We start from the raw sequence: 16,035 nt of genomic DNA, 5'->3' as shown, positions 1-16,035 counted from the left end.
TTCTCCAGAAAGCCCTCCCTGAACCTATAGTTGACAATGCTTTCTTCTTCCTCTGAGCTCCCACAGCCTCCTCCTATGACCCTAGTGCCAAAGTATATGGTTATTGGTATGTCTCTATGTCATCTATCAGTCTTAGAGCAGGGCCTGGGTTTCCTCTGCTAGGTCTCCTTGAGGGTAGGACATGTCCGTCTCTATATAATAATCTCTATAATCTTAGCCTAGTCTCTGTACGTAACAGGAATATTCTCAAATATTTGTTGAATGAATGTTTAGGCAGAGAGGAACTATGGGGACTGTGAGACCTCTCCCCAGTCAATTTAGGAAGTCTCCCTGGAAAAGGAAGAATGTTAAGAGCTGTTTGAATATATGCAGAGATAGAACTGAGAAGCAGAGAAAGAAATAACAAACTAGTCCCGTATCTTTGCCAAGAAAACTCCAAATGGGGTCACGAAGAGTCAGGCATGACTGAAATGACTAAGAACAAGCTGAGGAGAATCTGGTGCCTGGCCCTCTCCCTTCCTCCCCAACAGTGATAATCCCCCCAGCTCTTCGCAGTCTGAGAGGGGATGGAGGTTAAAGACCAGTCATTCACTTTGTCTCTTCCTCTGACCCCTCTATCCACTTCCTGACACACCCAGAACAGGACCATTGGGAGCAATCTATAGTTTGTCAAGGACAGGGAGGAGGAGGAAGAGACAGGATGACACGGAGAGATAGAGACAGAAATTGACACAGAATGAGACAGAGACGCACAGAACCAGAGTCAGAAAAAAAGACAAAGAGACGGTGATAAAGAGACATTGAGAGATGGAGAGACAACACAGAGACAATGAAAGAGAGACAGAATGAGAGAAACTGAGACAGGCACAGAGAGAGGGAGAAAAGCATGCGTCCCCTCCGGTCCATCCCCATAGCCCCCACCCAGTCTAGGACCTCTTCTTCCTGCCTAAAGCCTGGAGCCACCTTATGGCCTCCCTCCTCCACCTTTCCTCCCCTCTGGGCCAGAATCACCTTTCCACATTCCAGCTCTGTCTTCATCCTTCCCTTGCTCAGGAAGGGCCCCCTAAATTCACCATGACCAAGTCTAGATTGCCTCAGCTTGGCATTTAAGTCTCTCTGTTGTCTGGTTCGCTCCTCCCTTTCCAGACTCCCCATTCCCAAGCACCATCTCCACTGATCCAACTAAACCCACGATTTTCCATCCTTCTAGCAGTCTACACATTCTCCCACCTCTAAGATACTTTGCTCACATTTTGCCTAAAATGTCCTTCTTCTCACCCCTCACCTCCAACTCCTGAAGTTCTCCCATCCTTCAAGGCCCTCCTCACATGCTGCCTCCAATCCACCACTACCCCACCCCTTAGAAATGCATTCTCCTTCCTATGAGCCCCACCAATCTTATCTCCCTGTAGCCCTTTTAACTATCAAATGTGTAATCAAATCCTTTTGTGGCTCCCTAAGTGGACTGAGTGCTATGTGAGGACAGGGTCCTGGTCAACTCCTATCACATCCTCCAAGGTCTGGAGTAGAGCTGAAACTGAAGGGGCCCCACAAAAGGGTGAAAATTGGAGGTAAGCAGATGTTTACTTAGTATACTGTCCCACACTGCCACCTGGTGGACAGTTGTGCTCAATTCGGCTCGCTTAGCTTCCCTAAGGCTAAAGTGGGTGTTACCCAGGGGACTGTAGTGAAGGCTTGAATTGGGGACCCCCAAACTGAGTAAGTGTGTCCACTATTGTTCTCTCCTCCATCAAGGTGGGGCGGGGTGGGGGGTGAGCAGGGCAAAATGCTTCTAGATTCAGCAGAAGGAATTCTGCAAAGGACTTCCGGTCCTTCTAGTGTCTACTGGACACTAGAAAGGAAGTTGCTGCCCACCTTCCGATCAAATCAAGATATGTCAGAGTTGGAAAGGACCCTTGGGGGCCTTCCGGTTCATCCCTGGGAGGGAATAAAAATCTCCCTTACTTCATACTCGACAAAGAGTCAATCCAGCCTTCGTTTGGTGACCTCCAGTGAAGGGAACCCACTAGCTTCAGAAGCAGCCACTTTGGGAGAGCCCGAACCCTTCAGCTTTTCTTTAAATCTTCCTTCCTGCCACCTCGACCCATTATTCCTGGTTTTGCCCTCTGGGGCCAAGCAGAAGAAATGTAATCCCTCTTCCCAGCAACAGCCTTCAAAAACATTTTACAGCTATGATGGTCCACTTCTCTCCTCCAGGCTAACCGTCCCGGGTGGTCCTGGCATCAGGGACAGGGAAAGCACTCTTGTGCATCTAGAAGGGGTCAATCATACCCCCAGGGAGCCTAGTTTTAGGGGTTCAACTGGCATAAATCAAGGAACATGGCAAGTTGGACTCTGCTGATGGGCTCCTGACCTCAACGTTAATTGTTTCTGGTAACCTGAAAAAAGAACTCAGACAGCCCAGACTCTCAGCCTTTGCCCAGGATATGCTAGCTCATCAAACACCACTGGTTCTCACTTTTAAAGGTCATGAATCCTTGAAAGGTCAGGTAATCCCCCAAGGAGGGAGACCCACAACTGGAGAAAAACAGCAGAATGGGGCAGGGAGAATAAATCCTGAGCTGGATTCATAGGTCCAGACTTAATTGACTAAGAGCCCGGAAGTAGGCAGGATCTGACTGTCTCATAGCAGCAGAGAAGGCTTCCTGGAGGAAAAGGGCCTTAGTAGGTAGAGCCAACACTGTGATTTAAATTGAATCGTCCATTATAGCCAGCTGAATGATGAGGCAGGTTGCTCCTGATCATCTCCAAGGCTCTCTGTACATGCTGAGTCAAGACTCCACGAGGCAGCATGGGGGTGGAGAAGGAGCACTGGACTCTTGGGACCTGGGTTCACATCCTACCTGTAACTTACTACCTATGTGATCTTGGGCAAATCCACTTAGCTTCTCTGACCCTAATTTCTCTGACTTTAAAATGAAGATTAGATGGGCTCTGACATCACTTCCCGCTCTAGATCTAAGATCTCAATACTTCACTGCTTCTAGGTTCCAGGTTTTAATGACTTTAAGGATCTTTGATTCTTATGGCTCTAAATACTCTGTGGCTCAAGGATTACATGGCCCTAAAGTTATCACAACGGGTACAAAACTGGTCTTGGAGTTAGAAGATCTAGGTTCATGGTCCACCTCTGACATAGACTGAATGTATGACCCTGGGCAAGTCACTTAACTTCTCAATGCCCTAAGCAATCAATTCTCTTAGAGCTATTAAGTTATTGACAAGGGGCTAATCCAAATTGGTGATGGGATTTTTCAAACTGGAAGTTCCCCAGAGGGATGAAATAACAAGTCCAGACCATAAATGAATCAATCGATTAACGACATGCTCTCTCTTAGATTCTATAGTCTTGAGGTTCTGGGATACTGAGGCCCTTTGCCTCTATATTTCTAACATTTTCTGGTTTAGAAGTTCTAAGATTAAGATAGCAGCTGGAAAGCAGGGACTTGCTTAAGCTCTCCCCCAAATCCCTCCAAACACCTGTAAAAAACAGCTCTGAACAAATTTTAGAGCTGTGGAACCCATGAAACAGCAGAGGGAAGCAGGTTTCCAGCCCAGAACAGCCTGGATGGTTACTCGGAAGGGTCTATTGCACAGTGCTGGGAGCAGAGCGCAGCCCAGCATAGGCCAGGACAGACCAGACCAGGGGTCAGCCCAGAGCAGGTCTTAGGGCCATGAATCATTGAACTGTGTGTCAACCCACAAACGCCAAAAACCACTGAGCAGGTTAGTGGGTAAACTGCTAGGTTGGGTTAGAGAGTGGTCCAGCCCCAGCCCTGGGGGTGGCAGAGGTGGTGCAGCAGTGGAGCTCCAGTGTCAGCTGCTTCCGGAGTCCCTGGCTCACACGGTGGGAGTGCAGGGCTTGCTTTGCCCTGCTTGGATCTGGGTCACAATCCTGGTTGGTGGTTCTTGGGGGAGGAGAAGCGCTGCTGCGGCATAGCTTGTGGTGACAGTGAAGTAGAAGTAGCTCTGAAAACAGCAGTGCAGCCCCTAAAGCTTGGGACAAAGCACTCTCTACTCTACAAGCAGTCATACCCTGACAAAAAACCCAAAGGTCAAGTAGTTGGCTGGGAACATGGCCAGGCAGCAAAAAAGGATGCAGACTCAGACTCTAGAATCTTTTTTTTTTTTTGGTGACAAAGAAGATCAAAGCACACAGCCAGAAGAAGTCAACAAAGTCAGAGAGTCTACAACAAAAGCCTCCAAGAAAAATATGAATTAATCTCACGCCATGGAAGAACTTGAAAAGGATTTGGAAAAGCAAGTAAGAGAAGTAGAGGAAAAATTGGGAAGAGAAATGAGAGTGATGCAAGAAAACCATGAAAAACAAGTCAACAACTTGCTAAAGGAGACCCCAAAAAATACTGAAGAAAATAACAACTTAAAAAATAGACTAACCCAAATGGCAAAAGAGCTCCAAAAAGCCAATGAGGAGAAGAATGCCTTGAAAGGCAGAATTAGCCAAATGGAAAAAGAGGTCCAAAAGACCACTGAAGAAAATACTACCTTAAAAATTAGATGGGAGCAAGTGGAAGCCAGTGACTTGATGAGAAATCAAGACATTATAAAACGGAACCAGAGGAATGAAAAAATGGAAGACAATGTGAAATATCTCATTGGAAAAACCACTGACCTAGAAAATAGATCCAGCAGAGATAATTTAAAAATTATTGGACTACCTGAAAGCCATGATCAAAAAAAGAGCCTACACATCATCTTTCAAGAAATTATCAAGGAAAATTGCCCTGATATTCTAGAGCCAGAGGGTAAAATAGAAATTGAAAGAATCTACTGATCGCCTCTTGAAAAAGATCTCAAAAAGAAACCTCCTAGGAATATTGTCACCAAATTCCAGAGCTCCCAGATCAAAGAGAAAATAATGCAAGCAGCCAGAAAGAAACAATTTGAATATTGTGGAAACACAATCAGGATAATGCAAGATCTAGCAGCTTCCACATTAAGGGATAGAAGGGCTTAGAATATGATATTCCGGAGGTCGAAGGTAAGTTAGGATTAAACCAAGAATCACCTACCCAGCAAAACTGAGTATCGTGCTCCAAGGCAAAATATGGACTTTCAATAAAATAGAGGACTTTCAAGTTTTCTCAGTGAAAAGACCAGAGCTGAATAGAAAATTTGACTTTCAAACACAAGAATCAAGAGAAGCATGAAAAGGTAAACAAGAAAGAGAAATTATAAGGGACTTACTAGAGTTGAACTGTTTTGTTTACACTCCTACATGGAAAGATGATGTGTATAATTCATGAGATCTTTCTCAGTATTAGGGTAGTTGAAGGGAAAATACATGTAGATAGAGGGCACAGGGTGAGTTGAATATGAAGGGATGATATCTAAAAAAAAATAAAATAAAATTAAGGGATGAGAGAGGAATATATTGAGAGAGGGAGAAAGGGAGAGATAGAATGCAGTAAATTATCTCACATAAAAGTGGCAAGAAAAAGCAGTTCTGTTGGAAGGGAAGGGGGGCAGGTGAAGGGGGATGAGTGAATCTTGCTCTAATCGGATTTAACTTGAGGAAGGAATAACATACACACTCAATCAGGTATCTTACCCCACAGGAAAGTAGGGAGAAGGGGATAAGAAAGGGGGGATGATAGAAGGGAGGGCAGATAGGGGAGGAGGCAATCAAAAGCAAACACCTTTGAAAAGGGACAGGGTCAAGGGAGAAAATTGAATAAAGGGGGACAGGATAGAAGGAAGCAAAATATAGTTAGTCTTTCACAACATGACTATTGTGGAAGTGTTTTACATAATGATACATGTGTGGCCTATGTTGAATTGCTTGCCTTCCTAGGGAGGGTGGGTGGGAAGGGAAGAGGGGAGAGAATTTGGAAGTCAAAATTTTAAAAGCAGATGCTCAAAAAAAAAGTTGTTTTTGCATGCAACTGAGAAATAAGATATATAGGGAATGGGGCATAGAAATCTATCTTGCCCTACAAGAAAGTAAGGGGAAAAGGGATGGAGGGGAAGTGGGGTGACAGAAGGGAGGGCTGACTGGGGAACGGGGCAATCAGAATACATGCCATCTTGGAGTGGTGGGGTGGGGAGGGTAGAAATGAGGAGAAACTCTGTAACTCAAAATCTTGTGGAAATCAATGTTGAAAACTAAAATATTAAATAATAAAATAATTGTTAAGAGGGAAAAAAGGAAGTTCTAAGATTCTCAGATTTACTGTGGTCCTCTCAAAGCTGTAGGATAATCTCTATGGGGCAGGAATAATGAAGCTCTGGGCCCAGGCAGGCGTCTCATGCCTTCCCAGAGAATTTCAGGGGCTTCTCAGAAAGGCTTATTATCCCTGTTGGTCTCCTGGGAAATGCTGAGCTGCATTGACTCAGGGAGTATAAGGTCCCTGTCACTCCCTGGAGATTCACACTGTGCAGGGTCAGTGCTGAGCTTCAGCTTGCTGAAGGGCTGGGCTCTGGTCCTAGAATCTGAGACCCTGGGCATATCCCTTCCTCATCCTGAGCCTCTGTTTCCCCTTCTAGAAAAATAAGGGGTTGGACTAGAAGGTCTTTAGGGGCCAATATAGCTCTAATGTTCCACTCTAATGGAAGCTGTGGGTGTTCAGTTGTGGGGATGAACAGGGCTAAGTCTGTTGGCCTCAGTGTGGTGTCACCAATGTCCTGAGGAATCCAATTCATAATTTGTCTCACTGTTCTCTGACCACTGAACCCCCTGGCATCATCTAGATGAAGGGTGGGGAACCTGTGGCCTCGAGGCCACATGTGGCCCTCTAGGTCCTCAAGTGTGGCCCTTTGATGAATCCAAACTTCACAGAACAAATCTCCTTAATAAAAGGATTTGTTCTGTAAAACTTGGACTCAGTCAAAGTGCTGCACCCAAGGACCTAGAAGGCTACATGTGGCCTTGAGGATGCAGGTTCCCCACCCCTGCTCTAGACTGTGTGTGAATTCCTTCCTCTTCCAGGTACTCCATGGTCCCCAGAACACAGATCATATCATACCTTGCCAAACACAAACTTCTTAATCACAGGGTAAAATATACAGATATATTTATATTATTTTTTTTTTAAAAAAAAGGTCCTGGATGAAGGGAGAAGGTAGGTGGAAGGCAAAGTGGGAAAAATACGAGAGTCTGCCCTCACCCATTCCAATGCCCCAGAGCTAACCCGGACACCCAGACCCCTAGGAGCTGAGACTCTTCTTCCACAACACACACAAAGTCCAGGATGGAGAGTCTTGATGGGATGAGCAGCTGTAACCAGGCTTCCTTCCCCATGAGGCCCATGCCTCTCTCTTGTGGAGACCGAGAATATCTGGACCCCTCTTAACTCAGAGGTGCTGGGGGGCAGCACCTGGTCACGGTGGACTCTGAGCCTGTCAGAAAGAAGAGCAAGCAGGTTACGAGTAGGGTGAGAAAGTGGTCCCACTCTTTTCCAAAGTCGGGGGTGAGATGTTGCTCCAGACAGGCTATGAACATTCGGGAAGAGTCAGACAACATAACTTCTGAGGTCTTGTCCAGCTTTGAGAGTCTGAAATAATAGGAGACTGGAAGACCTGGATGGGTCAAGAAACTAGGAAACAAGGATAGGACAGGGGTGACTGACTCCCTCCCCTCACCCCCTTTGCAAAGGGATTTTTTTAGAGAGTAGAGGGGATATCGTAGAGGAAAAAGAGTATACTAGACATGTGACCTGGGTTCTAGTACAAGAATTCACTCTGTGATCTTAGCCAAGTCCTCTGGGCTTCAGCAAAATGAGGGATTGGGGGGGGGGGGGGCGGTGGTACTGAGGCTCACAATGAGGAAGGGTCAAAAAGCTAGTAAATGGCAAAGCCAATTTCTTCTGGCTCCTGGCCCAGATTTCCATCATACCTGCAGCAATAAAGATTTAGAATCTGTAGGAACCAGATAGAGAACCGTAAGACTGAGAGATAATGCAATCCAAACCTCTCATTCTCCCAAGGAGGAAGGCCCACAGAGTTTAAGTGACTTAGCCAAGGTCACACAGCTAGTAACTAGCATTGCTAGGACTGGGGTGGTCACTGAAGATGATTAAACTTTGGGGGAGGCGCAGTTTAAAAGGATGAAGGACAAGAAAGGAAGCAGCTTAAGTAGTTAAGAAAGGAAAAAGTTTAATAGGTTGAGGGAGATAAGCATGACCTAATAGGGATGCTAATTCTTCCTTTCTCATCCCTTAAACTCTTTCAATACCCCTTACAAATACAAGGTAAAACTGCTCCAACCCAGGGCACCCACATTCCCCTGCCTTTGTAGCTATCCAGGGAACTCAAACACCCTAGAAGAAAAAGAGGGAGTAAATCTCAAGTAGACACTTGGGGAACAGGCCATTTACACCACAGTGGAATCCCCTCCTCATCCTACCCCTTACCCTGGGCTTGGAGTTCCGCAATTGGCTCTCAGACATTTCAGAAGAACAGGAGGGACAGACAGGGACCCTATTCTCATGGGTCTCCTGGGTACGTGGCAGGAGCAGGGGGGTGAAAGGGGGAGGGACGTGAGACTTATGGGAATGGCTCCTTGTGCTCATGGTAGTGGTGGGGAGGAAAGACACCTTCAGGGTTTGGAAGGGATACATTTCTTCTGGACCCAGCCCTTATCTCCCACCCAATTTCTTTTAGGCCTCTTGCTTGACTTCTACTAGGCCTGATGCCCAATTTTGTTTAAGCCCGCTGCCTGATTCTTTTCAGGCCTTTAGCATGAAGAGGACCTTCACTGGTTTCCGATATCACTGGGGGAAGAGAAAGGGAACAGGTCAGACCAAGTGAAGATGCCATCCTCTCTAGTCTTAGGCCTCCAAGGCAGCTCTCCCTGGGGAAGGCAGGAAGAGAGGAAAGAAGGGGTCTTTACTTACAGACAGGGCATCAGAAGTGAAGGCAGCAACACTCCTCCTCATCTCATTCTCACTGCCCCTCAGGGGGATGAGCGACACACTGCCCAGCCTCGACTCAGGTACAGGCCGAACTACCCTTGAGGGCTCGGAAGGCCAGACGGTCCCGCCATGCTGGGGGCAGGCAAGCAGGCAGAAGAGCCAGCAGTTAGGTGACCCAACCATCAAACCCCTAGGACTCAACAACCTTGCTCCTTGGGCTTCCTTCCTTACCTGCCCAGGCCTTTCTGTCAGCCTCACCCATTCCCAGGCCATTTCCCTTCCCCATTCTCTCCAAGTTTCTCCCCGCCTGCCTCCCCACCAGCCTCTGCTCTCCTGGCCCAATACCTGCACAAGGAAGAAGGTGGCAAACCACTCTCTGAGCTCCATCTGGGTGTCACAGCAAAGGTACCTAAAGCAAGAGGGGTCTGAGTGGTACATGGTGAACACATCTTATTGAAGCCTGGGAGATGGACAAGCTGGGCTCCCCACTTAGCACCTTAGAAATCCTCAGGTCCAAAGCTCTTCCTTTACAGATAAGGAAGCCAAGACCCATAAAGCAGAAAGGAATTGCCCAAAGTTATGCAAATAGTCCAGTAGAAGGGCCAGTATGTGAACTTGGGCTCTGTTGTTCTGAATCTTAGGTTCAAAGGATCACAGCTTTGGAGCTGGAAGGGACCTTAGAAACCATCTAATCCAATCCCTTCATTTTACATATGAGGAAACTGAGGCAGACAGGGTTCATTGCCCACAGATACACAGCTAGTAAGCATCAGAGATTTGGTGAGATTTGAACACAGGTTCTTGGGCTCCAGAGTTTGTGCTCCTTCCATTTTGCCAGACTGTTCTTCCCCCTGTAACAAATCTTCTTCCTTAAGTAGACACCATCCTTCACCCACCTCCTAGACTAGGGCTCTGATCACTATCTATTATGTGCATTCCATCCCCATTACTCAGCCCCAGGGCCACATCTGCTACCCCAGATCCTACTCACCACTGCTGCCTCTCGTGTTTCTCTGTCTCGTGCACCACAGTGAGACCCCAGCTACAGGGAGGAGAAAGCAGGTGAGGGATTCGGGCCAGGGGCAAGTCTCCCCCACCCCGCCTTCATCACTTAGCAACAAGCAGCATCATTGGGTTGCTATGGAGATCTCTGGGGAACCCACAGGCAAGCAGATGGGGAACTGCATACCTTCTCTTCCCTCCATCTGCCACATGTCGGGGGCTGGGAGCCAGGGGACCCATGAGCTAAAAGCCCAGGGCTCGGTCCTCCTTGCCAAGGGACACCCCCCCTCCCAACCTGATCCTTATTCACCATGTTTCAAACTAAGCCCATCCTCTAATTCTTGCTTCTGTGATTTCTGCCAAGGCATTCCTCTGCCCAGATTGAGCCCCTTGCCTTCACTGTGCCTCTCCAAATTTCATCTTTTAAGATCTACCCCCAGTCTCACCGTCTTCCAGAAGTCTTCCTCCATTGTGAGCAGCCAACATAGACCTCTCCTTTCCTATGCTCCCTCTCTGATGTCCTAAAGTACTTAAGAGCTTGACCTCAAAGACAGTCACTCCAGGGACTCCCTGAGGACTGGGCCCTGTCTCTTTCATGTACCAGGAGACTCCAAATGACCAGGTCTCCCTGGTGAGATCTGCCCTGGGGGGTGCCAAGTCCTCCTACCTCCACAGTACTCACTATTCATACTGGCCACCCTCCCTAATACAGGTCCTCCTCACCTCATTCCTGGACATACTTAGCAAAGTGCCTGGTACATAATAGGCTCTTGTTAATGTTTATGGACAGACTGACCTGGAGTATTGAAATAGCCTCCAAATTGCTCTCTCTGCCTCAAGTCTCTCCCCACTCTAATCCACCCTCTATTCAGCTGCCAAAGTGAATTTCCTAAAGTCCATGTCTGTCCATGTCACCTCCTTGCCCCACAGACACTCAACAAACTCCATCAGCTTCCTATTCCCTCCAGGATCAAATACAAAGTCCTCCACGTGGCAGTGAAAGCTCTTTAGAATCTGGCCCCTTCCTATCTGGCCCATTTTCTCATACTTGATTTCCCTCACTCATTTTACCAAGTAGACAAATGAGCCAATTTGCTGTTCTTCAAATGTGACCCTCCACCTCACATCTCAGGGACTTTGCATTAGCTTATCTATCACACTCTCTCTCCCTCCTTCCTCACCCACACCCTTTAAATCCCCAGGCTCCTTTCAAGACAGCTCAAATTCCAGTCTCCGGCCAAAAGCAGGAGGCCTTTCTCAGTTCCTCCAGCTGTTCCTGCCTTCCCCACTGAAATTACTTATTTCCATGTAGTCTCTCCAACTAGAATGGAAGCTCCTTGAAGGCAGGGACAGTTTTTGCTTTCCTGTGTAGCCCTAGAGCAGGGGTGGGGAACCTTCGGCCACGTGTGGCCTTCTACATCCTTGGGTGCAGCCTTTTGACTGAGTCCAACTTTTACAGAACAAATCCCTTTATTAAAGGAATTTGTTCTGTGAAGTTTGGAATCAAAGAGCCTCACTTGAGGACCTAGAGGGTCACATGTGGCCTGGAGGCTGCAGGTTCCCCACCCCTGCCCTAGTGCTTAGCACAGTGCCTCGGCACAAATGTTAAGTGTTTAATAAAGGCTTGTTGGTTGGTTGGTTGGTTAGTTAATTGATTGATATTTTCCTGGACTTACCAGGTAGGTGGTCGTAACTTCTTCTTCACCCCCAAGTAGACTTTGAGGCTCTTTATGGGCCACTCCTTTTCTGGCTTGTGACTCTGAGAGCAGGGAAGCCAGACAGGGATAGAAGAGGGAAGGGAGGAGAAAAGACTGAGTGAGAGGCAGACCCAGTCAGGCTGGGTCTGGGAAGGTGGACGATATAGAGCATGCTCCCACTGGCCTCCGGGTGAAGCTCAGCTTCCTATCACCCTAAGCAGTCTCCCATCTCCTCTTCTTGCTTCTCCTCAAATCTGACCTGTACCTAAACTCAAACAGGGGGTCTAAACTGAAAAGGTCTTTAGAACAGTCAGAGCTGGGGGAGATTTTGGAACATACACAACCAGAGTTGAGAGGGACCTTAGAATAGGGAATGTCAGAGATGGGAGGGACCAGAGAGCAGAGAATGTCAGATCTGGAAGATCACCTAGAGACCATTAAGCCCAGTTCCCTTATTTGTCACACCAAGGGATAAACTAAGGACCAAAGAAGGGGGGAGTGTTATATTCAAAATCAAACAGGAAGTTGGGAGAAACCCAGGTCACACTGCCTAGTTCCTGCTAGGCCCCTTATTACTTTGCTCTTTCTCAGCTCCTCCTTCACCATGACTCCCAATAAACCCAGTCCTATATAGTCTGTCCTTCAAAGCCCTAGGCTGCCTCCTCCATGAAACTTTCTCAGAGGAAACTCTGCTCTCCATCCAACCCAACCCAGCTTCCCTGATCAGCATGCGCCCTGTCATCTATGTCCCCATAAATCCCTGGGTTCCATCCTTTCCTCCCCCCTCCCCTCCTCTGCTAAGGTCGGGGGCTCCCCACACTTGGCACCATCAGACAGTCAACTCTCAATGATCTGCAGCCTGACATTCACAACCCAACTGGCCATGCTACTGGCTGAAACAATATGGATGGTATGCGAATCGCTTTATAAATATTATCTCATTTGATCCTCATGACAACCTTGCAAGGTTCCCATTTTACAGATGGGGAAACTGAGGCAAATAGAAGTTAAGTGACTTGTCCAACATCATACAACTATTAAGCATCTGAGGCAGGATGTTGACCCTACTCATCCTGACTATCCACTACACATTTCAGCTGCCTAGAATTGAGGGCTGACTGTGTGAGGGGAAAGACCCAGCTCTGGGCCTATGAGCAGGGCCCCCAGCTCTTCTTCAACTCTGCTGGGAACCCATAACAAAAGGGAGGAGACACATCAAAGCTGCGGAAAGCCAGGCAAGGTCAGGACCTCCTGATGGACAGTAGGCGGTTACAGGCTGACTGATGGAGGTTGGAGGGATTGGGCCCCCTGCCTTTGTGATCCAGACTGGGAGGGGCTTCCCCCAGCCTCCCCACCTCAGTCAGCACTCTCCCAAAAGTTGGCTGGCCCCCTCCCTTCAGGCATCCTGTAGAATAGCAGAGACATTGAGGTGGGACAAGGGGAGATAAAACCACTTACAACCGGAAACTAGGGTCAGAGGCCGAGTCTGTTCCTCCCCCCACCCAGCATGAGCCCTTGGGTAGGGCTCCTCTGAAGAAAGGATGAGAGGAAACAGAAGAGAAGGAAAGAATTTATACAGAGAAGAAAAAAGAGAAGGAAAAAAATTTACATAGAGCCTACTATGTGCCAGGCACTGTGTAAGCACTTTACAAACATTTCATTTAACCCTCACTACAACCTTGTGAGGTGGGTGCTATTATAACCCCCATTTTACAGTTGAGGAAACTGAGGCAAAGAGGTTAAGTGACTTGCCCAAAGTCACACAGCTAGTAAATATCTAAGACTGGATGTGAACTCAGGTCTTCCTAACTCCAAGGCCACCCTAACCTCTAACCACTGCACCATTAGCTGAACAGGAAATAATCATTCTCGTTTCTCTGGCACGGGGCAGTTTCCAGAGCACTTTCAATACAACAGCCCTATGAGAAAAGAAGCGTACCATTTGTTATTCATTTTATAAAGGAGGAACCCAAGGCTCAGAAAGTGGCATGATTCCGTGAAGTGGGATGTGCAAGGATCACAGAGCTGTAGAATCTCAGTTGGAAAGGAACCTAGAAGGACCAATGTATCTAGACCAACCTGTATCTGAACAAGACTCTCTTCTACACAATACCTGACCAGTGGCCTCCAGCAGAGACGGGGAAGCCTTAGAGTCTCGGGTGGGGCGGCGGGGGAGGGGGCGTGCACAGCCCATGACACTTGTGGGCAGCCCTAAATGTTGGGCAGTTTTTCTTGATGTCCCGCCTAAACTGGCTTCTTTGGAATTTCCACCTCATATTCCGAGGGCCCCCGAGGGCCAAACAGAACATGTCTAAACTACTGTCCGTGGGACAGCATCCCAGGCACTGGACGGTGATGATCACGTCCCACCTGAGCCTTCTCTTCTACAGTGACCCTCCACTGACCCTCAGAGGACACAGCCTCACGGCCCCTCTCCACCTGATTGCTCTCCCCAGATGCTGTCTAGCATCGTCATGTCCTTTTCCCACTGCAATGCCCAGAATGGAACACCATACTCCAAATATGAATAAATTTCTATCCCCAATTTTACAGCTGAGGAAACTGAATCTCTCACAGGGGCGTCCAACTAAAATATCCCTTGGGGCTGGGACAGGGGTGGGGGTGGGGGTGGGGGGTGACAAGACAAGGGTTTCCAGGGATTGCTAGGCCCCCTTTGTGATATCACTGTGGTGTACAAGGAGAGCTCTATGTAGTGAGAGGAGCTGGAACTTCTTCATTGCCTTCTTCCATACTCTCTACCACAAAAGGAGGTATATTCTACCCTATTATCAAGAGCTTTCCTAGCCCTGAAAATAGGTTGGTCTCTAATGAAACCTATGTGAGCTTGAGCAGCAAGCATGGAAGAAATTGGGCTGCAGGCCTGGAAAAAATGCAGGCCATGCATCCAGGCCAAGCTGGGCTGAGGCTACAGGCTGAAGCCAGACTTTGACCCTGGAAGACGCCAGTCCACACACTGCAAACAAACTGATCTGTAGGCATGGAGGACACAGGGGGGAAGGTATGGAAGAAACTAAGCTTTGACTTCAAAACATATTGGACTACCAGTATGAAGGGAGTCATGGGGAAGGGCTGTCAGAAACCAGGCTTTGGGCATGGAAGAAACTTTCTCTCAGTCCTGGAAGAAACCACATCTGAGGAGGAATCAAAGACCAGCTGTGGGCATGGAAGAATGATGATTTTAGAAGAGAAGAAACCAGGCAGTATTCAGTCAGACCTCCAACGGATCATGACTCTACAAGGCCCCTCCGTCTTCACTCTTCACCCCCCAGCCCAGCCCTGGCCTGACCTATCTTAAGGCACCCAACACTGCTGGCCAGACAGAAGATGGAGGTGATCTTTACTGCTAAGGGAAAGCTAGACCCATAAATGAACAGCCCCATGCAAGGAGGCTGAAGTGTATATAAATCTGAATGTCCAAATGTCTTCACTGTAAATGAGGAGTTAGGATGTTTGAGCTGGAAGGGGAGGGGGGAGGAAAGAGACAGAGACAGAAAAAGAAACAGAGAAGTGGAGGGGGGTGGGGGAGAGAAAGAGAGAGACACAGACAGAGAGAGATGTGGAGAAAGAAAGGATAGAAAGAAACAGAAAGAAGTAGAGAACAAGAAACAAAGAGAGAAGTGGAAAGAAAGAGAGGGGAGGGGAATGAGAGAGAGAGAAGACAGAGAAAAGAGAAAAAGAAAAGTGAAGAGAGAAAGAAGACAGATAGAAAGAGAAATAGAAAGAAGTGGGGAGGGAGAGGGAAAGGGAGAGGGAGGGAGAGAAAGAGGGAGAGAGAGAAAGAGAGGGAGAGATGGTTCCTAACCTCCAAATCCCCTATTATACAGAGAAGGTAGCTGAGGCCTAGAGGACATAGAAGACATTTGCTTAAGGGGATACAGTGAGTCAGGGACAGAGCTGGAAATTGAACCCTGGGCTCCTGATTCCCAGCCCAGGACTCTCTCTTAGCCCCAGAGGGCAGACCTCAGAACCACTGAGGCAAAGAGGCTGTTGCAGAGAGAACTCTATGTATAGAAAAGTTTTCTAGGTAATTGAGAGTTCCCCTAGACTGGCATAGATTGGAGAGCATTAGTACCACAAAATAACTTCATAAATTCAAGAGTCCCCTAGCCTAGAGGTGGTTTACTTTTATCTGAGTATCTCAGTGCCCTTCCCTGGTGCCCTTCCCTGGTGCCCACTTGTCTTCTCCCGTGTGGAAAAAAAAAACCCCAACACCCTAGGAAAGCCATATGATGGAACAGTGGAAAGAAAGAAAGAGAAGAGGGGCCTGAGCAGGCAGTCAGTCTTAGTGGTAGAAGGAGGAGGCGGGGAAGATCACTGGGGATCCACTGTGACAGATCAGTCCTGAGCATGGGGATCAGGAAAACTCTGGGGAGCTTGGCTGGGGCCCTTGATTTGAGGCAAGTTTGGAAAACAGCAAAAAT

The 16,035-nt window shown here is 47.8% G+C and overlaps 1 protein-coding gene across 1 annotated transcript in view; it reads right to left on the bottom strand.

Annotated features, from left to right (window-relative positions):
• Positions 1 to 7,030: 7,030 nt before the first annotated feature.
• ARAP1 (ArfGAP with RhoGAP domain, ankyrin repeat and PH domain 1) overlaps positions 7,031 to 16,035 on the bottom strand; it is a 108,374-nt gene continuing 99,369 nt past the window's right edge. The window contains 5 exon segments of the mRNA XM_036744554.1: positions 7,031 to 7,380; positions 8,877 to 9,026; positions 9,240 to 9,303; positions 9,886 to 9,936; positions 11,573 to 11,655. Coding sequence (XP_036600449.1) covers positions 7,363 to 7,380; positions 8,877 to 9,026; positions 9,240 to 9,303; positions 9,886 to 9,936; positions 11,573 to 11,655 — 366 coding nt within the window. The 3' untranslated portion in view covers positions 7,031 to 7,362.

Source organism: Trichosurus vulpecula, chromosome 2, assembly GCF_011100635.1.
Source record: "Trichosurus vulpecula isolate mTriVul1 chromosome 2, mTriVul1.pri, whole genome shotgun sequence".
Classification (NCBI taxonomy): domain Eukaryota; kingdom Metazoa; phylum Chordata; class Mammalia; order Diprotodontia; family Phalangeridae; genus Trichosurus; species Trichosurus vulpecula.
The sequence above is the reverse complement of the archived record's forward strand: the minus strand, read 5'-3'. Positions and strand labels throughout refer to the sequence as shown.